At 37.0% G+C, this 19833-nt stretch overlaps 1 protein-coding gene across 2 annotated transcripts; it reads right to left on the bottom strand.

Moving 5' to 3' along the window:
* Window positions 1-5520: 5520 nt before the first annotated feature.
* LOC104086040 (transcription factor TCP2-like) lies at window positions 5521-19411 on the bottom strand. Of its 2 annotated transcripts, XM_009590192.4 has the most exons (4): window positions 19032-19411; window positions 17670-18868; window positions 17030-17555; window positions 5521-5744 (listed from the first exon to the last, which is right to left on the bottom strand). In XM_009590192.4, the coding sequence occupies exons 2-3, from the start codon at window positions 18379-18381 to the stop codon at window positions 17053-17055; spliced, it is 1215 nt and encodes a 404-aa protein (XP_009588487.1). In that variant the 5' UTR covers window positions 18382-18868; window positions 19032-19411; the 3' UTR covers window positions 5521-5744; window positions 17030-17052. The 2 variants fall into 2 exon arrangements, with proteins under 2 accessions (XP_009588487.1, XP_009588486.1); XM_009590191.4 differs by having other exon boundaries at window positions 17030-18868; window positions 19032-19407.
* Between the last annotated feature and the right edge of the window lie 422 nt (window positions 19412-19833).

The raw sequence follows: 19833 nt of genomic DNA, 5'->3' as shown, positions 1-19833 counted from the left end.
CCTCAAGAAGAGTCCTTCCAAGAGACTTCAGTTCATTAGTCAGTGTGGTGAACCTTGTATACATCTCTTGGATAGTCTCTCCTTCCTTCATAGAGAAATTCTCATATTGAGAATATAGTAAAGTACCTCTGGACCTCTTCACCTGAGCAGTTCCTTCATGAGCCACTTGCAAGGTGTCCCGAATTTCCTTAGCAGTAGTACAACTTTAAATTTTGTTGTACTCGTATGGACCAAGTCCACACACAAGCCATTTCTTAGCCTTAGCATTCTTCTCCCACTTTCTCAAGTCCTCAGCAGTGCAGTCAGCTCTTGTGTTTGGCACATCTACTCCTTCAGCATTCTTTTTCATGGTAGCCAAAAGACCATCAGTAACAATGTCCCATATCTCGTAGTCTTCTCCAATTATGTGGTCTCTCATTTTGTTCTTCCACCAGAAGTAGTACTAGCCATTAAAAAGTGGAGGCCTAGCAACTGATTGTCCTTCCCAGTTCCCAGGTGGTGCACTCATCTTAATCTTCTCCTAAGGTGTTAGCCTCTTCAAGGATAACCCGCTCTGATACCAATTGATGTTTTATACGTCAATACCATACAAGAGTGGGGGATGATTTGTGTGGTGTCCAGTTTTTCGCGTGCACAGATTATAGAAGGACCTGGTTCTTCTATGTGTTTCAACTACTACTGTTATGGAATAATAAGTACATAAATTAAAAAACACAGAGATTTTTATGTGGAAAACACCTGGCTCAAAAGGTGAAAAAACCACGACCTACTTCTCAGTAGGATTTTTCCAAAACTCTTTACTAAATCAGTGAGCCAAAACAACATTTACAGAAACTCTTTTGTAAACCTAGGATTACCTCTAACCCCTTGTAGCAAACTAGCCTCTAGCTATTTGCGACAAACTTCAAGTTAACTCTAACTTGAAAATACAAAGTACCTATTACAGATGCTTCTAGATAAAGCTAAAAAGGTACAAGTTAAAACCACCTACTACAAATAACTAGACTAAAAGACAACAGTTAGAACTGGTTCTTCTAGCTAGTTCAAGTAGCGTCAGATTTGCACACTCAAATATCACTCGAACTGCTTGCAAAATTGCCTCGCTATTTTGCTCTCAATTCTTGCTTAACTTCTGCTTTTGTGCATACCTGTACAATAAGAACATTCTGCAATATATAGAAGTTAGTAGATAAAGAATTAACTAGAATCATAATGCTACTCTTCCTTGGTGGAAGAGTTCTAGTTAAACTCAACTCCTAAATCCTTCCTTATCTTAGATACTGTTCTTACTGAATAAGGAGTCCTTTTCCTTATCGTTTTTACAATCTTTTCGATCAGGAGATATCTCATTCTACCAAAATATGCTTATCTCCTGCATGTGCACCTCACGTGCATTGACTTTGCTGGTGTCTATGTCTGCCAGTGATAGACCTGGTTCATATCTGAGTTCCTTTGTCAATTTTCAAAACTATTCTCTTTCTTGGGCCAACAGCTAGTTACAACAACCCAGTATAATCCCACTAGTGGGGTCTGAGGAGGGTAGTATGTACGTAGATCTTACCCCTACCCTGGGGTTAGAGAGATTGTTTCCAATAGGCCCTCGGCTCCCTCCCTCCAAGAACTTCCTACCTTGCTCTTGGGGTGACTCGAACTCACAACCTCTTGGTTGGAAGTGGAGGGTGCTCACCACTAGAGCAACCCACTCTTTTCAGTGGGTTGTAGCTAGTGTTACATAAATATAGTGATCTGTTTGAGGTCCCTACACAGCTTCCTCCTCCAAGATTACATGATTATAGGATCACTCTGAAGGAAGGAATCTCTCCTATCAACATCAAACCCTACAGGTATCCAACTATACAAAAGAATGAGATTGAAAAGATGGTGAATGGGATGCTAGCTTCTGGGATTATCAAGCATAGTACCAGTCCATATTCTTCACCTATTGTGATGGTAAAGAAAAAGGATGGATCGTGGAGATTATGTGTGGGCTACAGGGAATTGAACAACTGCATAGTGAAGGATAAGTTCCTTATACATGTGATTGAAGAATTGCTAGATGAGCTACTTGGTGCCAAATACTTCTCTAAGTTGGATCTAAGGTCAGGGTACCATCAAATCTGAATGTTTGAACATGACAAACCTAAAACTGCATTTAGGACTCACCATGGCCACTATGAGTTCCGAGTAATGCCTTTTATTTTAACTAATGCCCCCTCTACCTTCCAACACCTAATGAACCAAATTTTTTACAATTGTCTCAGAAATTTTAATATATAGTCCTGAAGATCCTCTACCTTCCAAGCCTTCAAGATCCTCAGATCTCATGTCCTGTTCATAAAGCAAAGAAAATGTGCTTTTGGGATTACACAAATCGACTACTTGGGGCATGTCATCTCTGAGCAAGGTGTGGCTATGGGAAAACAGAAGGTAGAATGTGTCCTAGACTGGCCTCAACCAACTACCCTCAAAGAGTTGAGGGGATTCGTAGGCTTGACATGCTACAATAGGAGATTCATAGAGGGGTATGGAGTAATTGCAAGGCCCTTAAATGACCTCTTGAAGAGACGCAATTTCCATTGGAATTCTGCAGCCATTGTTGCATTTGAAGGACTGAAACTATCTATCACATCAGCACCTATCCTAGCCCTTCCAGACTTTTTCAAAGAGTTTACAGTGGAGGCTGATGCATCTGGTGGAGGAATTGGGGTTGTACTAACACAGAACAACAAGCCAATTGCCTTCTTTAGCCAAGGATTATCAGACAAAAACAAGCCATTGCCTGTCTATGAAAGAAAATTGTTAGAATTAGTAACTGTTGTGCAGAAATGGAAATCCTACTTGTTGAGAAGACCATTTGTATTAAGACGGATTATCATAGTCTTAAATACTTGCTGGAGAAAAGAATTACCACACCAAGCCAACAGAAATAGTTGGTCAAGCTCCTTAGCTATGACTACTCCATAGCTTACTAGAAAGGAAAGAAAAATGACGTGGTTGATGCACTGTCAAGAAAGAAAGATTCTATCCAACTATATAGTATTTCTGGTGTACATTCCGACCTATTAAAAGTAGTTAAGGTCACCTGGGTGCAAGATCCTGCATTTCAACAACTCACTAAGAATATACAGGTTGCACATGTCCACAAGCCTTAATATAGATACCAATCTGGTATCTTGAGTAGGAAAGGCAAGATGATAATAGGGGATGATGTTGTAATTAGAACTAAGCTGACAACTTTTTATCATGATAGCCCTATGGGTGGTCACTCTGGTATTACAACTACCTTAAAGAGGCTCAAACAAGACTTCTATTGGAAGAAGATGAAGCATGATGTCTATGCTTATGTGAGGAGTTGTGAAGTGTGTCAGAAATTCAAGGTCGAGAATGTAGCTTATCGTGGCCTTCTTCAACCCCTCCTTATACCTGATAAAGTATGGCAAGATATCTCTATGGACTTTATAGAGGGGCTTCAGAAAGCTGCTGGGAAGGAAGTAATTTTTGTTGTAGTAGACAGGTTGAGCAAGGCTGCTCACTTCATAGCCCTCAAACATCCATACACTGCTTTGGATGTGGCTCAAGTATTCACGGAGCAGGTCTTCAAGTTACATGGAATGCCTAAATCCATAGTGTCAGATAGGGATGTTGTATTTATAAGAAGATTCTGGAAAGAATTATTCAAGTTGTAGAAGGTGTCATTGCTTACTTCAACTGCATACCACCCTCAAATAGATAGCCGAACTGAGGTTGTCAACATATGTTTGGAATGCTATTTAAGATGCATGACTTGAAAGACCTAAGAAATGGCCACAGTGGTTGCCTTTGGTAGAATGGTGGTATAACACCATTTTCACTCTAGCATCAACATGAAACCTTATGAGGTAGTTTATGGCCAAAAGCCACCTCCACTCCTTCCTTACATGAATTTTGACTCTCAACTAGATGTGGTGGACAGGAGCTTACAAGCCAGGGAAGCTACACTAAGAACCCTCAAGTTCCACTTAGAAAGAGCTCAAAATAGAATGAAGATGCAGGCTGATAAATACAGAACTGATAGGAGTTATGCCATTGGAGATTGGGTATATGTCAAGCTGCAACCTTAATCTCTTAAGTAGCATGCCTTTCAGAAACTCTCAGCAAAAGTCCCTTTCAAATCATAGCAAGAGTTGGGTCAATAGCATACACATTAGCCTTACCTATTGGTACTCGAATTCACCCAACATTTCACATTTTGCAACGAAAAAGGAAGATAGGCTCTCACTCTGCCTCAGTCACCTTACCAGTAGTACACTTAGAGGCTGGGCATGTCCTGCTGGAACCAGAAACTATCTTAGATAGAAGGATGATTCAAAAGCGTGGTAAAGTTGTCGCTCAGATTTTGGTCAAATGGTTCAATGTTGCGCCGAAGGACTGTACATGGGAGGAGTACCGTGAGCTTCGACAAAAGTTTCCACACTTCAATCCGTGAGATCATGGATTATTTGAAGGCGAGGGTAATTGATACGACCACAATGAGTGACCTTTCAATTTTTGTTCACTTTCTTTTAAAGAATTGATTGTAGCAGATTAATTCTATTTGAATTGACAGGTTAGTTAGAAGCTCACGTGAGAAGCATGTGTGTATAAGTGGGCTATGTAGCTGATTTCAAAAGTTAGTTATAACTAACTTTCCCACTCCCCTGCTATAAAGCTAATGTTCCCCTCGATTGTAAGGCACCTGGAAAATTAAGAGAAACAAGATTCCTTTCACCTCTCTTTCTCTCATCCTGAACTCAATTGAGTTCTAATCGCAGAGCAAGTTGTTCAAGAGCAATTCTCCACATTTTTTCTTTAGACAAGCTCGATTTCTTTTCTTTTCTTAATCTGAATTTCTGGAGTTGTTCATTCTCACTTATGATGATAAAAGACCAACAAGAAAAAAGAGAATGACTAGATAGGCCACTAGTTGGAAAGTGGGAATTCAACCAACATAGTGTTTTGTGATGCAAGTGTAAACTAATATGACTGCAATTCTGCAACACATCTCATGGTATTTCTCGGAAACAAGAGTTTCAATAGAAACCCTAATTGATCCAAGAATCTGATATTAAGAGAACCTTAACCTAATGTAAACACTATAGCTGAGTAGCTGATACAGGAGGCAAGTACTTGTTCACTTGTTGAGTAAGCCTAATTTCTAGCTGCATTACAAAGAACCTTAACAGTGTCAAAAGTGCAAAGCTAAATGAAAATGAACCAAAATAAAACAGAGTTTCAATTAACTAAATGCACAGTAGAATATAATTCTATATCAATCGAACTGTTGTGCTTCAGAAGGACTATTTTTCTAACGAAGATGATGTCCTGGTCAGCTGGTGCAAACCTCAACTATTCCACTGAATACTTGGTCTGCTTTCTTATCACATGAAGATCTACTACACAAAAAAGAGAGGTTGCTAAACAGCAATGAGACCTAGCATTTTTTGGTTGAACGGGATGGTATTTCCAAACAATGGTGTGCACAATCTCAATGCAGAATCACAATTGAATGAGGAAAACGAAGCACTTCAATCAACAACACATTATGTCTCAAAAGAACACACAGGACAAGGTTGGCATAAACAAATATGCCTAAACATGAGAATACCAATAATAATACTCAAAAGCAATAATGCAGAATGAGGATTTAAGAAGCACAATAATCTTATGGCACTGAAGCAGAAAAAAGCATGCTTCACTCAGTTGCAGCTGCTTCCATCTTCTATTGCCTGCATCAAACATGGTAACACTCTGTTCAGCCTGTTGATTGGTAAATTCAAAAGGCAAGTGCTAACTACTTTCAAAAAACCAAGAAGGTGAAAACCAAAGCAAATCATATTGGATAAAGATTATCGTTAACCAAATTACTCTTTTATCTGCCTTTGCTAATTCAGGGTCTCCCAAAACTATACCCTAACATCATAGTCACATCGTTATGCAACATCTGATAAGGCAACTCGGGAAAGCAAAGTATCCTTTCTTGAATTTAACATTGAGCATACAGTGGCGATGGCAACAATACACAAATGTTTGAGAAGTAAAGAGTATGATAGGCCGTTGATAGCAACATTTTTTAACAAACTAATAACAATCCCTCAGTTTCAAGTTATATGATGCTCTTTCTATTTTGGAAGGTTCTACAATATTTGACACAATTCAGTTATACAAGATCGCTAATAGATGAAACTATTCACATTAATTCTAAATTTTGACGAGATGTTTTAACTACCGGACTAACTTTCAAACACTAATTTAATATTTTTTACTAATATAATATAACAGTCAAATATTATCTTCCAATATCAAGTGAAATACCACGCCATAAACTGAAATAGAGAAAGTAAAGCAGTACACAACGTAAGCTAGAAGGAAACTTAATTACGTTACTGTTGAACTTTCTCTTGGATATCCATTGACAACTAAATGTTATGCAAGGCTGCAACATTTTCTTTCCCCACCAGCAAAAAGATCATAAAAGCAGCAGGTTGAATAACTCACCAGAGCAGCCGAAATCAAATTAATTCTTATTATGAACTTAAATTATCCAATAACTTTACTTTCTACACTACTCTCTTAAAGCCTCTTCTATAGCTTTCTCTAATAAAATGTTACCTGATGAGCAGTTCTACTCATTGATAATATATGACATAAATTCCACCAGTATATTGAATTTCAAACAACGAGACATCATTTTATGCTATTTTGCTTGAAAAAGCAAATTAGTGATCATGGACCTGCTTCTTTTCATCTTTGGCGTATAGTCTTGATTAAGTTTCTTTACTTCCAGATACTATCCAACTGTTTACACTGATCAATAAAACAGCATTGATCATACCTGTTGACTAATAACTATTTTTGGATACAACAAGAGGAAAATTAGGATGATTAACCAACAGTACAATAAAAGATGAGGTACCATCGTGCATGCTCTCTGCAAACGATATTGTGTTAATCAATGAAATTAGAGTGGGTGTCAATCAAAAGTCCCAACCAAATGGCGAAACACTTAACAGAGTAAGGGATTTAGGATAAGTAGAAGTAAGACACAATACATGCACTACAATTCAGATATGCAGGCTCAATGTTGCAGGAGGCAGGATTGAAGTAGGATGGTTGAAACAGAGGAGTACCAGAGGAATGTCATATGAAAAAAGTTACCTACCAAAGTGAGGCAAATTTTAAAGAACGGCCAGACTAGCAATGTTGTATTGGAGTGAATTCTAGGACTCTTAACCCCAAAATATCCACAAGATGAGTGTCGTAAAGATGTGAATATTAAGATGGATGTGCAACCACGCAAGATTAGATAAGATCAGAAATGATCACATCCGTTAGAAGGTGCAACTATAGCAAATGTAAAGGATAAAATTAAAAAAGATATCACTTGAAATGGTTTGGCCACGTGTTACACAAGCCTCAAAATGCAATGGTTCTTACATGTGAAAATAATGACTGAAGGCGCAATATAGGAAAAATTTGCCCAATATCACAAGGAAATAAGTTAACTCAAAAGATTCAGAACATCTCGAAATTTTGCAAAAGATAAAAAATAATAAAAAGTGAAAATCTATATATGTGATACTAACTAGAAGTTTAACATTTACTAAAAGACTCTAGATATCTCCAAAAATATAACTACAACAGTACATTAGAGAATCCTTAGTGTTATGTAATCCTTAAGTACGAGGTATTAAAATATTATGAACTCAAACATAGCATTTATGATGAGGATTGATACAATCGACCACAACGTGCTTGTTCCATGCGTTCACTTGGTTTCTCCTAAAGTACTGGTGTCGCAACGTAATAAGGGAATTGCGATCACAATATTAGTGAATTCATTGGACTAATGTGCTAATGACACGAGTAAGGTAACGCCAATGTGTATACAAACCCACACGAGAATGGTGCAGCCATTAGGATAGATAATGTGTATAGTATAAGTTGGATGTATTTTGAAGTGATGAAGAAGTCCAAAGAGGCCAAGGATCAAAATCGAAAACAATGGTAACCCCCAGTACCTTTCACGTTAGTGTAATTAGGTGTAATTATATAGTTTTGGTCTATTTATCTGGCCAAATAGTTGCTTGGTCATCATAGAATTGGATGCATTTGAGAGGCTTCATGGCTTGAATGCTAATAATGCCACATTGACTAGCATCTTCTTAGCACAGCAGCCCAGTGTCGACTTCCTACATTCAAAAACATGGCAACGTAGCTCACAGGTCATGCCCCGGCACGTCCAGCCTAGTACAACCCAAGGGTCCTAAACAAGGGCAGTGGCGAAGTTGAGAGACAGAATACTTGTAGCAACACGAGCGCAAGACCTGGGGAAATTCAGGGGCTCGCACCGTGAGCTCAACGCAAGGGAGCTCAAGTGGTCAAGCTCAAGGGCAAAAGCCGGTTACAGCAAAGTTATGCCACTGTGGGCCTTATCGCGAGAAAGCCAAGTCTGGGAAATTAAGAAGGCTTGTGAATGAGCCAAAACAAGAAGGTTGTCATACCGCAGTGCTATAAATAGCATTGAGGTCGAGGAAATAGAATATTTTGGTCATTTATTGGACTTGAGAGCTCAAGGGAGAAGACACGGACATAAATTAATTTCATCGCAACGAGGGTCATTTATTGTGATTGTTGATAGATTTTAACAATTTAATCCAAGTATTAACATCCAAAATATTTGGATTCCACGGAAATCTCAAGAATCACCAAGAACAACCAAATTCTTGAAAGTTCAAGTTTTTCCAACAAGATAATCTCACATCTTGACTTGCATGATGACTAAATAAGTTTATTAAGCATATTTATGGGTAGAAATTATGGTTAAACATTTTTTTATTGTTAGAAATTATGGTTATATATGGTATAAAAGTAACTTTAAAGTTGGGACTTGTGAAGAAGAAGCAACAACAACAACAATAACATACCCAGTATTATCCTACACCGTGGGGTCTAGGGAGGATAGTGTGTACGCAGACCTTACCATTACCTTGTGAGCATAGAGAGACTGTTTCCAATAGACTCTCGGCTCAGGAAAACATAAGCACCACATTAATGAAATATAGACAAGGTACAGTACCAAAAAGCCATATAAAAGCATAATAAAAACAAGACAGTAAGGTGATCAACAATGAAAGCAAACAACAGTTAATCATAAAAATCTACTACCAATAGAAAGAGAGAATGCGTATCAATACTACTGTTATGAACACTCTAGACTACCTATTCTACTACCTTAATCCTCGACCTCCATACCTTCCTATCAAGGGTCATATACTCGGTCAGCTGAAGTTGCGCCATGTCTTGCCTAATCACTTCTCTCCACCTCTTCTTTGGCCTACATCTACCTCTCCGTAGGCCCTTCAATGTTAACCTCTCACACCTCATTACCGGTACGTCTGTGGTCCTCCTCACATGACCAAACCACCAAAGCCGCGCTTTCCGCATCTTGTCCTCAACAGGGACCACACCCACATTGTCGCGAATAACCTCATTTCTGATCCTATCTAATCTAGTGTACTCGCACATCCATCTCAACATCCTTATCTATGCTACCTTCATCTTCTGAACATGAGCGATCTTAACTGAGATTAAAGCATCTTGTGAAGAAGAAGATGAGTAGTAAAACTCGAGATTAAAGAATGAGTTGGATAATGACTTGACAAACACCATATTAAATTAATGGACATGTTTAATGGTATAAATGAAGGGGATTGAATTTGGATGGCGTGTAGCTAATCTATGAACCATAGATGGCTCATATTGATCTTCTTTGGACAGGAATTGATGGAAATTAAATGTAATTCATGCAGATATTGGACATATTGGACGTCATCGGGACAATTTGGAGGCAAAATCGAGGTAAGTTGAGATGTACTTTCCTTTAAGTCGTTTTCCTTGAAAATTATCTTTCCAAGTTTATGAAAGTATCATCAGAATGTAAGTTCATAAGAGCAAGCGAGCCATACTCTCCATGTTTGATGCAAATTAATATTTTTGCTATCTCATGACAGTGTATATACATGTATTATTAGGTCTTAGTTACTATTTGTCAAAGAGCACTCTACGTTATGTTTATGAATGGAGACAGACCCTAGAGTTAAAAGGTTTCAAGTTGAGCAAGATAAATACAGAATACTTAGAGAGTAGGTTGTGTAACGTGACTCATGAAGCGGACGTGGGCGTGAGTCTTAATATACAAGTCATCTCTAAGAGAGGAAGTTTCAAGTACGTACCTGGGATCTGTAATCCAAATTAATGAAAAGATTAACGACGATATCACACATCGTATTGGTGCAGGGTGGATAAAGTGAAAGCTCGCATCTGATATTTTATTTGATAAGAATATACCACCAAAACTTAAAGGTAAGTTCTATAGAGTGGTGATATGTTTGATGCAAATTAATATTTTTGCTATCTCATGACAGTGTATATACATGTATTATTAGGTCTTAGTTACTATTTGTCAAAGAGCACTCTACGTTATGTTTATGAATGGAGACAGACCCTAGAGTTAAAAGGTTTCAAGTTGAGCAAGATAAATACAGAATACTTAGAGAGTAGGTTGTGTAACGTGACTCATGAAGCGGACGTGGGCGTGAGTCTTAATATACAAGTCATCTCTAAGAGAGGAAGTTTCAAGTACGTACCTGGGATCTGTAATCCAAATTAATGAAAAGATTAACGACGATATCACACATCGTATTGGTGCAGGGTGGATAAAGTGAAAGCTCGCATCTGATATTTTATTTGATAAGAATATACCACCAAAACTTAAAGGTAAGTTCTACAGAGTGGTGATAAGATAGACTATATTATGGACGAAATGTTGGTTAGTCAAAAACTCCTATGTTCAGAAGATGTGAGTAGCAAAAATGAGGATCCTGAGATGGATATGTGATTATACCATGAGAGATAAGCTTAAGAATGAAGATATTCGGGACAAGGTCAGAGTAGCCTGCGTAGTGGAAAAATATGGGAAGCGAGATTGTGATGGTACGGGCATGTGAAAGGAGACGCACAGATGCCCCAGTAAGGAGATGTGAGAGGTTGGCCATGGTGGACCTAAGGAGAGATAGAAGTAGGTCAAAGAAGTATTGGGGAAAGATGATTAACAGAACATAGCGCAGCTTCAACTTACTGATGTCATAATCCTTGATAGCAGGGTGTAAAGGTTGAAAATTAGGGTAAAAGATAGTCTAGCATACCCCTGTCCCATACTAGTAGTATTAGTATTATTTTCTTTATTTCTAATGCGCTGATTTCTACTATTACATGTTTCTTTCGCTTCAGTCATCATATCATCTTATCTTATTGTTGTTACTGCTTGTCGTTACTGCTTATTTTTCTTCTGTTCTTGAGTTGAGGGTCTATCAAAAATAGTTTTTCTATCTTCACAAGGTAGGGTAAAGTCTGCATACATATTATCTTTCCCAGATCTCACTTGTGGGATTACACTGAATGTATTATTCTGTGATAAAAAATCATATTTTCATGTACTACTTGTTTTCAAACTTTATGATTTGGTTTTAAATGCAGAAATTTATGTTAAAACCACCAGCGATAAGTTTGGATCGAAAATGATATTTAAGGGTCACAAGTGCCAAAGTTACAAAAGAATTATTCATGGGCCATATGAGTCAAAGTTCAATGTATAAAGGACAGAAAGGATTTATATGTTTAAAATAAAAAAAAATTGGGAGAACCTTGGTAATTGGGAGGGTAATCGATTTCAAAAGGGATTACCGTTTATCTAGAACCAGACATGTTGTGCACCGAGCAGCCTAGAACCAGACATGTCATTGAGGGATCATAATTTGTGCATTTATGAATTGCGACTATGTTACAGTATTGCTAGCCAACTTCAGTTAGTCTAATCATGCCGCACCAAGATGAGACTACCTAGTTAATTTGGGATTGGTGATTGGATACAATGATGCACAGTTGCACACATAATGAATCATTTTTATGTTGCTGATTAAATAAACTCCCCGATTATCGTTAAGTTATCTTATGTTAGGTTATAGCCCATGTCTATGGCACGTATTTATTTGCTTTAGCTTAATGGACCTCATGATTTTATCCCTCGGACTATATTATTATAGAGCCCAAAAACGTGCATATCATATGAAATTGTGCTTTGTCATATATAGCACTTTACCTTTCTCTCCCTTTGCGCTGTCAGATTTGTCTAAGATGTCATATTTATCTCTTATTCGAAAGCTTACTAGCTGAGATGCCTGTCAGAACTTCTCTTTGATCCTCCCAGGTCATAGGCCACATACATTCCTTTTAGAGACTCAGCGTCCTTGCTAACCATACAGCGAGAGTCTGGCTCTTATACTCTACCTCCTATCATAACCTAAGCCCATGGAACGTATTTAACGCCTTTGGGCCAATAGACCTTACGAATTTATTTCTCGGGCTACGATCTCATCGAAACCAAAAGTATGTGAATCTATATTGTCATATATAGTACTTCACTTTTCTTTCTCTTTCCGATGTACGAGGTATCATATATACCTCTTATGTAGAAGCTTGCTAGCCTAAAAGCCTGTTAGTTATTCTCTTTATGACTTTACCGCCATCATCAGCCGTCCTCCATCATGGGTGTCACAATTATGATAAAGGCTTATTGACACAGTTTCAAATTATGAAATGATTTATATTTTCATGCACTTTGTAATAAAATGTTCGCGATAATTTTATATTTATACATGAGAATAATGATTGTACTCATGCTCCTATGGGGTGCCATGTTATGTCTTTCTTGCAATATAGGTGCACTCACTATATGCGATGTGCGCTAAAAAGTATGGCAGCAAGCCCACCAATGTTGCTAGAATCTGCCAACAAATTTTATTCCAGGTCAAAATTGTGATGGAAAAAAGGTTCAGCAAAATGGATTGGGGTTGGAGCTGGCATACGGTATGCGATATTTCAGAATCCTACATGGCGCCATGTCTCAGATGTAGGATGGTCAAATGGCTGAGACCAGAGGAGAATACCTGGAAACTAAATACGGATGGAAGTTTTATGGCAGTATAAGGGAGAGCAGGAGCAGGAGGCATTGTTAGGAAGAGAAATGGTCATTTGGTAATGGCATTTGCAACTCCAATACAATTCTCAACTAACAACTTCTTAGAAGCACAAGCTGCTCTTCAGGGAACATTGTGGTGTTACCAACAAGGTTTTGCGGGGTTGATCCTAGAATTTAATTCAATGCTAGTAGTTAACATGATTCTTGGCACAACTAATATTCCCTGGAGACTACAAAGGGATATTGGTAAAATCCAGGAGAACGTCAGACAACATGGAATCAAAGTACAACATTGTTATAGGGAAGGAAATCATGTGACAGATTCCTTAGCCAAATATGCAACAACTTTGGATGATGAATGCATGTACTTCCATGAAGCTGACCTCCCTAGTGAAGCTAGAGGAGCAATAAGGATGGATAGAATGCAAATCCCCTCTTTCGGAATTAAAACTACTAAATACTCAGGGTGGTACTTTGATCCACAATAGGATGATGCTCTCACACATGGAGGTATGATGGTGTTATCGTCTTAAGCTATAAAACCTCCATGTTGCGTAGTGCCTTGGGCACAAAGTTATTGTTACGTCATACAAGTGCCCCAATGCACACCATCTTTAAGTTTCGACATCAACACGGTATCAAGGTTTCTACTTAATGTTCAAGACAATTTTTGCTACTTCTGTACTAAGTCTTACGGAGGTTTTGGTTTATGCCCCCCCTCCTTGTATTTTTAATATACATGTTTATGCCCCCCCCTCCTTCGTGTTTTTGACTATTTCACTCTTAAATTTTGACTCGGATTCTCTGAATTAACTATTTCTTTTTGTTATATTTAATTGATCTATACATCAGAAAGCAGGTTCTTTTAGGTCTCATCTTTTTAAATTAATAAATTCTCGAGGGCAGCGGCACAAGATTCGAATCAATAGATAATGAGCACACCTCCCTGCCCCTTTTCACTTAAATATCATGTTATTTCCCATGGGAGAGTTCGAAATCGTGATGTGAACCTAACCTCATCTCGTGTTGCGCTCTTCCATAGCATATTGAGTCATCATGACCACTTAGGAGTGCTATGTCACAAAGAATTTTAGAGGAATAGTTTCTCAATTTAGGGCATGTTTTGGAAGGACAACGTGTAATTGAATCTGAGTGTAATTGGATATAATTACACAAGTTTGGATTATTTATCCGGCCTATTTGATCAATATGAAATTGAGTGTAATTGATGGGTTGCAATTATACTTTCCAATTACAATGTGACTGTTCAAATTCACTTTTATTATTCTTTTTACAATACTTTTTTCCATTTCAAATATATGAGGAACACACTTAAAAATAATTTTGCGCTTTGCTACTTTTTTATTCGTTAGTACAATGATTTATTACAGAAAAATACTTTCTAAACTCATACATATCCTTCTATTATTTGAAAATGAAACAATTCATGAATTTTATATTATATTCAAATGTGTTGAAAGCTACTGATTACTCTTTACAATATTAATTGCTAATATATAATTATTATTTTTTTTTTTAAAATATCTATCTTAAACACCTAGTTATAAATAATGTAATATTTTTTATATGCACGTTAAAGTGTTTTTACTTGTTCTTCTCAAAAATATTTATTAATTTAGTTTTAAATTAAATTAGTTTGCATCGTAATTACATCAGTGCAACCAAAAATGATGCAGTGTACTACACAAAATTACAAATAAATAAGTCTTAATATTTACTGTATTGTGTAATTATTAGGTTATTGATTACGTAATTATACAATTAGTAATTACATGATAATTTCCAAACACACCCGTAATGTTAACTAATGATAACATTGAAATCACAAGGTCATGTGTGAAATTTGAGAAAACATTGAATGGTAATAATTAAGACAGCAAAGAGAAAAATACTTGTCTCTCACCTACTCTATATTTCTCTTTTGTGATCTAATCACATGTCTTTATAATTATTATATTACATAATTACTAGTTATGTTGTTCGGACTCTTCGAATATATCAATAAATGTGTTTTTGATCCTCCAATGATGTATTTTTGAAGGATTTGATATGGGTGCGGTAGCATTTTGAAGAGTCCATGCAACATATGTTACTAGGCTATGTAATTACTAGGATAATAATTATACCATGTAGTAATCATATTGTGTTTTTTAAACACACTATTTTACATTTCTTTTTTGTGACCTAATAAACTGGGTAGAAAGATGGAGGCGCATCTTGGTTACCTATTAGGGGAGAAAACAGGCGGGTCGGATCGGATATGTGCGGATAAAAAATGGAATAAATATTGACACACTCATATTTAATACAGATAGAAAATGAGTTAACCGGCGGATAATATGGATATCCATATTTTCCATGGCTTTTTTGAAATATGATCACTTTTGGGAGGATTTCTAGTCTCCTAGATTTGAGGTATCCCCAATTTGAATTCGTACAAATGTAAAAATTAAACACATTGGTTATCTATTGCCTATCCATGGTTATCAAATTTTTAAGTGGATAATATGGATCGTATTCATATTTGACCTATTTTTAAAAAGCTCATTATCTAACTCATTTTTAGTGAATAATATGGATAGATAATATTTTTTATCCATTTTACCACCACTAGTACCTATCTTTCGAGCAGAGTGTAAATAATGTTTAATTATTACAACTCTTTTCCTCTATCTTTATTGTCTCTTCAATGAAATATTGGTTAGTTAAGGAATAAAGATAAATACAACAACCACCCAGTGAATCTTAGGAATAAAGGTAAATGCCCTTTTATTACCGCGTTAGTTAAGCTGCTGATTGTTAATAGCTCCATCTACTAACCATGAAAGTATTTATAAGGCATTTTTTAAGTTTTTCATAAGTTGAGTTTGTAAACAAGAGTTTTTTAGCTAGCGTTCGGACATAGATTTGGTTGAAATTTGAAAAAAGAATTTTTGAAGTTGTGTTGAAAATTAATTTTGAAAGTAGAAGTTATGTTTAGAAATGCATTTTATTTGAGAAAAAGTTGAAATTTTGTTAGTAGAAGAAATATTTTCAAATTTTCAACTTTTTTTCAAAAACTGATCATATTGCAGGAACAAATAGTGTTTTCAAAATCCTTTGTGTAGCCAAAATCTATTCCAAAGGGAAGCTTAGTTTTGGGTTAAAGTGTTAATCTGGGCTTTTTTCTCAGGAAAAAAAAAAATTCAAATCCAATATTTAAAAAACTCAAGATCTAGTTTCTAGATTTTTAAAACATAAAAAACAGAGTTTGAATATTTTAAAAATATATTTATTTTACAAAAACAGATCAAACAAACACTTAACAGACGACCCCGTCTTACTATCAAATCTTGAAAAAAGCAGCTGGTATCATATGTTTGTCTCCAAAAGCAGCTGCCATTTCTCATGGTTTAAACTTTAAACCCAATAGGGTATCAGCTAGGTTATATATATAGCCACGCCTCATTTAACAACTCCAACGCTCCAAACCCTAGCGGCGTTAAACTGCCAGGTGTTGCCTGAATTGTGACTGACATTTTGGGTGGGGCTCTATCTATAACTAAAGGAGACATAATAAAATAAAAAGAGGTGTTTAATTAATATCTGTCTTCCACCATTGTTAAAGTGAACCCTTCATTTCACTGATTAACACCTGGCTATGGCTATAGACATGCTAGGAAGAAGGGAACCAAACAATGAGACAGCCAAGCCGATCCCCTTCCTTATTCGCAGGAATCTATGCAGGCATCATAAAAGACAACATACTAGGTAGCAGTGTATAAAATATAGGAGAAAATTAATAGTCTTAGCTTTATCTGAAACCAAGAAATGAAAAAGCCATTTTCATTGTACTATAACACGTCAATCCAAAAAACACCCATAAATGAGAAAACTTTAGCAGGGAAAAAATTTCAAGAAAATGTGGAAAAATAAGCTGGAAGATAGAGCATAAGATTTAAAAGAGAAAATTACCATTTGTGAAGATGGGATGAAACTCAGTTTTTTCCTTTTCCTTTCTGGTCTGAATGCCTACTGTCATTATAGAAGAGCTGTAAACGGCCGGCATCATATGCAGACAGAAAGTGGTGATGGTTGTCAACTGATGCAGCAGCAGTGTTGTTGGGAGCTGTAGCAGCAGCTATTGTGCTGCCATTGAAGAAACTTTGTGATCCCTCATACCTCTGGAAATGAGGGAACAAAGAAGAAGAATTGGACTGAAGGGTCCCCCTATTATAACCAGCAAGACCGGAAGAAGACGATGATGATATGCTAAAGTTCAAATTATACTCATTAGCACTATTACTGGCATGGCCATTAGTTCCCAAATGGTCACTTACAAACGGAAAATGCTGCAGCTCGGGATGATGGTCTCCCGTAATACTAAACATTGGTGATGACATAGGGAGTGGCTGTGGCTGCTGTTGTATAGGATTTCCCAAATGAATTTGGGCTTGAAAACCAGAAGTAGAGTTGTCGTTTCCACGAAGACCTAAAAGTCCTGAGGGAAAGTACTCAAATGGAGATGAGGACCATTGCCTAGGAGATTTATTAAACAAGTTTGTCTCACTACCTCTACCATTACAAGTATTAGTATTGTTGTTGCTGTTCATACCTCCCGTCAATAGTTCGGTGAAAGAAGAATTCTGTGAAATTCGAGGCACATTTTGGTGATGTGCAGTTCGAGTCGACTCGTTTTCTTTCTCCTTCTCCTTCTCCTTCTCTGCAGCCCTTTCCCTTGCCCGTTCCCTCGCCTTGACTCGGTTTTCTGAACGGGATAGAGACAAGCCAGAACCTTTGCTTGTCTCAGAAGTGCTACTACAAGCAGATTTCGACAAAGACACATGTTGGTGTTGGTAATTCGGATCACCGTCCATTTCAACCTCAGCTGAATCAAGACCTTGCTCAGTTCCAGCACTAGACCTTTTATCCTCACTGATCTGTTGTGTGTCTGGAAATGCATTGAGAGAAGGAAGCTCAGAGATTGAAGGAGCTGCTGCTTTTAACAACCATTCAACAGCTTTGCTTGGTTGATCATAACCAAGTCGATCTTGCAAATCGTAGAACTGTATAGCTGTGTTAACAGACAGCCTAACTCTCCGATCTCGGAGTCCTTTTGAAGTCCACACTTTGCTGTGCCTATCTTTCCCTCCTGATGCACGAGAAACTCGAACAATCCGATTTGAAGGCCACCCACAAAGCCTACCACCGCCAAGCCCATGACTCCCTTTCACCGCTCCATTTTCATCTTGTGACTCAAATCTACCATTTTCATTGCTGATTCTTGGAAACTTACACCCTTGTTTTTGAATCTCATCCACCTCCATACCACTTTCATACCTTTCTCAACCAAGCACTCTAAACCAACCCACCTTTCTTGAAAGAGAGAGAATAACACCAATCAGCAAAGAGGGTATTTTTTCTCTCTATCTATGTGGATTTGGGATTGTAATTAGGGTTTAGGAATGGAGGAGAAAAAGAAAGGTAGATAAGAAAAAAAGTGTAGGTAGTGTATGGGTTGATGTGGGGGTGTATGTAGATGTGGGTTTAGGATGTACTTTGCATTGATGATGATCACACAGAATACTTTGGCTTTTTCGGTGATATTTGCATACACACAAAAATAAAGAGAAGGGGGGAAAATATGTGGAAAAGTAAGGTTCGATGTATCACGTTTGGTACCAGAGAGGGAGGGGGCTGGTTGAAAATGTCAGAAGAGAAGAGAGGGAAAAGAAGGCTCCTTTTTGCAGTGCTTTCAAAAGCAAAGCCTGTCTACTTGCTCAGAACTCTTCTCAGCCTCTTAGCTCCTCAGCCCTGTAAGAAATATTACAGTCAAACTCATAACCACAAAAATCAGAAGCCCCTCCTCCCCCCAAACCTCCCCTACCCCCCCCCCCCCACACACAAAAAATTTTAAGAAATGAAAATATAAATAAAGACAAGATATGAAGAAGCATCAGATGCTAGAGAGACGTACAACACTTCTTTTGCTATCTTTATACTACTGGACTTGAAGTCTTGATTCTATGAGTAAGCTTTGCCACCATCGTAATGAAACCCTTTAGCTAGAAAAGCTAGTACTAGCATGCTTTATAGTAAATGAAAAAGTCTATTTTTCCCCTTTGATTTGAAAAAAAACTAGCCTTTTTCACTTGGCTTCAGATTTAAACTAGGGAACTGCAGGGTTGATGAGAAAAAGCTAAACAAGAGGAGTAATTGCTGCTGCTACTTGATCTAAAGAAGAAGAATAAGAAGAAGCCTTTGAAGGGTGTAGAGCTTTTCGTGGCTAATTAAAGCTTTGCTGACCCAAGATATTGCAGAGTACCCTACATTATTGCTATGCTCAGATGTAAAAGATTAACCACAAACAGAGAAAAAAATGGAAAATAATTTCATTAAAACAAATTAAACTATTTGCCATAGATATTAAATTTAATCTTCTTACACAATACCATCAACAATTAAACAAAGTAATAAAATAGCGTTAGCATTTACTTGTGTTTATCTATATATCTTCAACAACTATATTATATACTCCATCCGTTTTAATTTAGACGATACATTTTACTTATCGAGAGTCAAATTGTGTGAAGTTTGACCAACATTTTAAAATATATTTTATTATCAAATTGACATGAGAAAAATTATAATTTATAATACTTTTTGTGTAGTATTTGAATATTTAAAGTTTAATTTTAAAATATTAATTTGAACTTATTCAATTTAACTTTAAAATTTAGTCAAATTAATTTTCGAGAATCGAAATGTGTCGTATAAAT

Source organism: Nicotiana tomentosiformis, chromosome 2, assembly GCF_000390325.3.
Source record: "Nicotiana tomentosiformis chromosome 2, ASM39032v3, whole genome shotgun sequence".
NCBI classification, from domain to species: domain Eukaryota; kingdom Viridiplantae; phylum Streptophyta; class Magnoliopsida; order Solanales; family Solanaceae; genus Nicotiana; species Nicotiana tomentosiformis.
Note: the sequence above shows the minus strand (reverse complement) of the source record. Positions and strands in the feature narration are given on the sequence as shown.

Excerpts from the sequence above, each read along its gene's own strand:
- LOC104086040 (XM_009590191.4), bottom strand. The coding sequence starts at position 18,381 with ATGGAGGTGGATGAGATTCAAAAACAAGGGTGTAAGTTTCCAAGAATC.